This window comes from Penaeus monodon, chromosome 28, assembly GCF_015228065.2.
Source record: "Penaeus monodon isolate SGIC_2016 chromosome 28, NSTDA_Pmon_1, whole genome shotgun sequence".
NCBI lineage: Eukaryota > Metazoa > Arthropoda > Malacostraca > Decapoda > Penaeidae > Penaeus > Penaeus monodon.
In genome coordinates, this window is record NC_051413.1 from 5,760,750 (window position 1) to 5,762,315 (window position 1,566).

At 42.6% G+C, this 1,566-nt stretch overlaps 1 protein-coding gene across 1 annotated transcript in view; it reads right to left on the bottom strand.

Moving 5' to 3' along the window:
* The window catches only part of LOC119590926 (sulfotransferase 1 family member D1-like), a gene marked incomplete at its 3' end in the record, with an annotated part of 7,584 nt that continues 6,018 nt past the window's right edge, over positions 1–1,566 (bottom strand). Inside the window, 3 exon segments of the mRNA XM_037939665.1 lie at positions 1–201; positions 679–960; positions 1,203–1,332. Coding sequence (XP_037795593.1) covers positions 74–201; positions 679–960; positions 1,203–1,332 — 540 coding nt within the window.

Sequence of the window (1,566 nt, forward strand, 5' to 3'; positions counted from 1 at the left end):
TAGTTAATAATTTCACATGTTTATAATGCTCTACATTCACGAGGATCACTGGTCCGCCTCCCTCTCACTCCAGTCACATTTCCTTCTCGATGTGATACTTGAACGGGATCTCCCTCGACGTGGGCTGCCACTTCTCCATCCACTCTTCGAACTTCTCCTCGAGGTCCGGCGTGAAGAAGTTGGTCCAATCCCCCGTAATTCCTGAGGAAGGAAGCGTACTGCTGTCCATGTGTTGATACTGAGCTATGGGATGGCGTGGCTGATATGTCGAGAAGTATAAATGTATAGCAATACATATAATGTATTATTGGAAAAAATAAGTATAGCATGATATTTAATGTATTACTGAAAAAATAGGTATGATAAGAGGTATGATGTATTACTGAAAAAAAAATATGTGTAGCAAGATATGTAATGTCTTACTGAAAAAAACAATGTACGTACAGTAAAGAGGAAACAATGCTACAGGAGGAAGGGAAGACAAACGTCACGTTTCGAACTCGCCGAAATTTTTTCAACGGATGTTGTGGGAACCAAAATAAATCCTTTTTCTGACACGGAATTCTTGACATTTTCTAAACAATTTTTTATGTCATTTCTACTGTGAAATTATCTATCAAACTGAGCAAACCACTGTCTGGTCAGCGGATACGGGAAAGGAACGGCTTCGCCTCTCACCCTTCCTGATGAAGTCCGCTTCTCCCTTCTTGAAATTCCCGGCCTCCTGCAGGGCGGCGGTGGGGTTGGTGGCGCCCCTGCTCTTCATGCCGGAGAAGGAGGCATGGTGTGCGACTGCCAGCAGCTGGCTCTCCGTCAGCCCCGTCTCCAGGAAGGAGTTGAGGCGGCCGAGCTCCCGCAGGAAGTCCTCCTTCATATCCTCATAGAAGAGGAACAGGACGTTTGGGTGGTGTCGCCTCGCCCAGCCCTCCGCCAGGTGGGACCAGTAAGGCGCTCGCAGGACTGTGGAAATGATTTAATCCCCTCAACGTAATTCCTCCCTCGACATCTAGACAAGCTGACACCAAATCAGAGCAATTAACTTATTTTTTTTCGTTTAATTCTCAAATTTAAGCATAGGATTCTAAAGTCTGGATAAAAAAATCGCGGATATATCGAGTAACAAGTAACAAAGAAAATTCCAGTTGTTGAGGCACGACCTGAACATTTACTACGGTAGTTTTACATAGAATATGCTTACTTACGGTGGTCTTGGCACCAGAAATCCAAAATGTATTCACGAAAGCTTCCCACATACTCAGCTGACTTCACGAGGCGCTGCTGATGGTAAAAAGAGACGGCAACATCTTTCGGATTCCTGGCTACATACACCACCTGTAAGAGATCAAAGATTAGGAATAAGACTTTTTTTCAAGTAATTAACATTGGGATTGAATATTTAGAATAAGATGCCTGACGTTCACCTTTTTATCTCTTCCTTTTTCGACTAAGAGATAGAGATGGGAAATAAAGACTTTTTTTTTGTAAATTTTTGAGACCGGGATTACGCGATCATATTGGGGTATATGTGTTTTCTTTAATGATCTACTTATTTTACATTTCTATTTT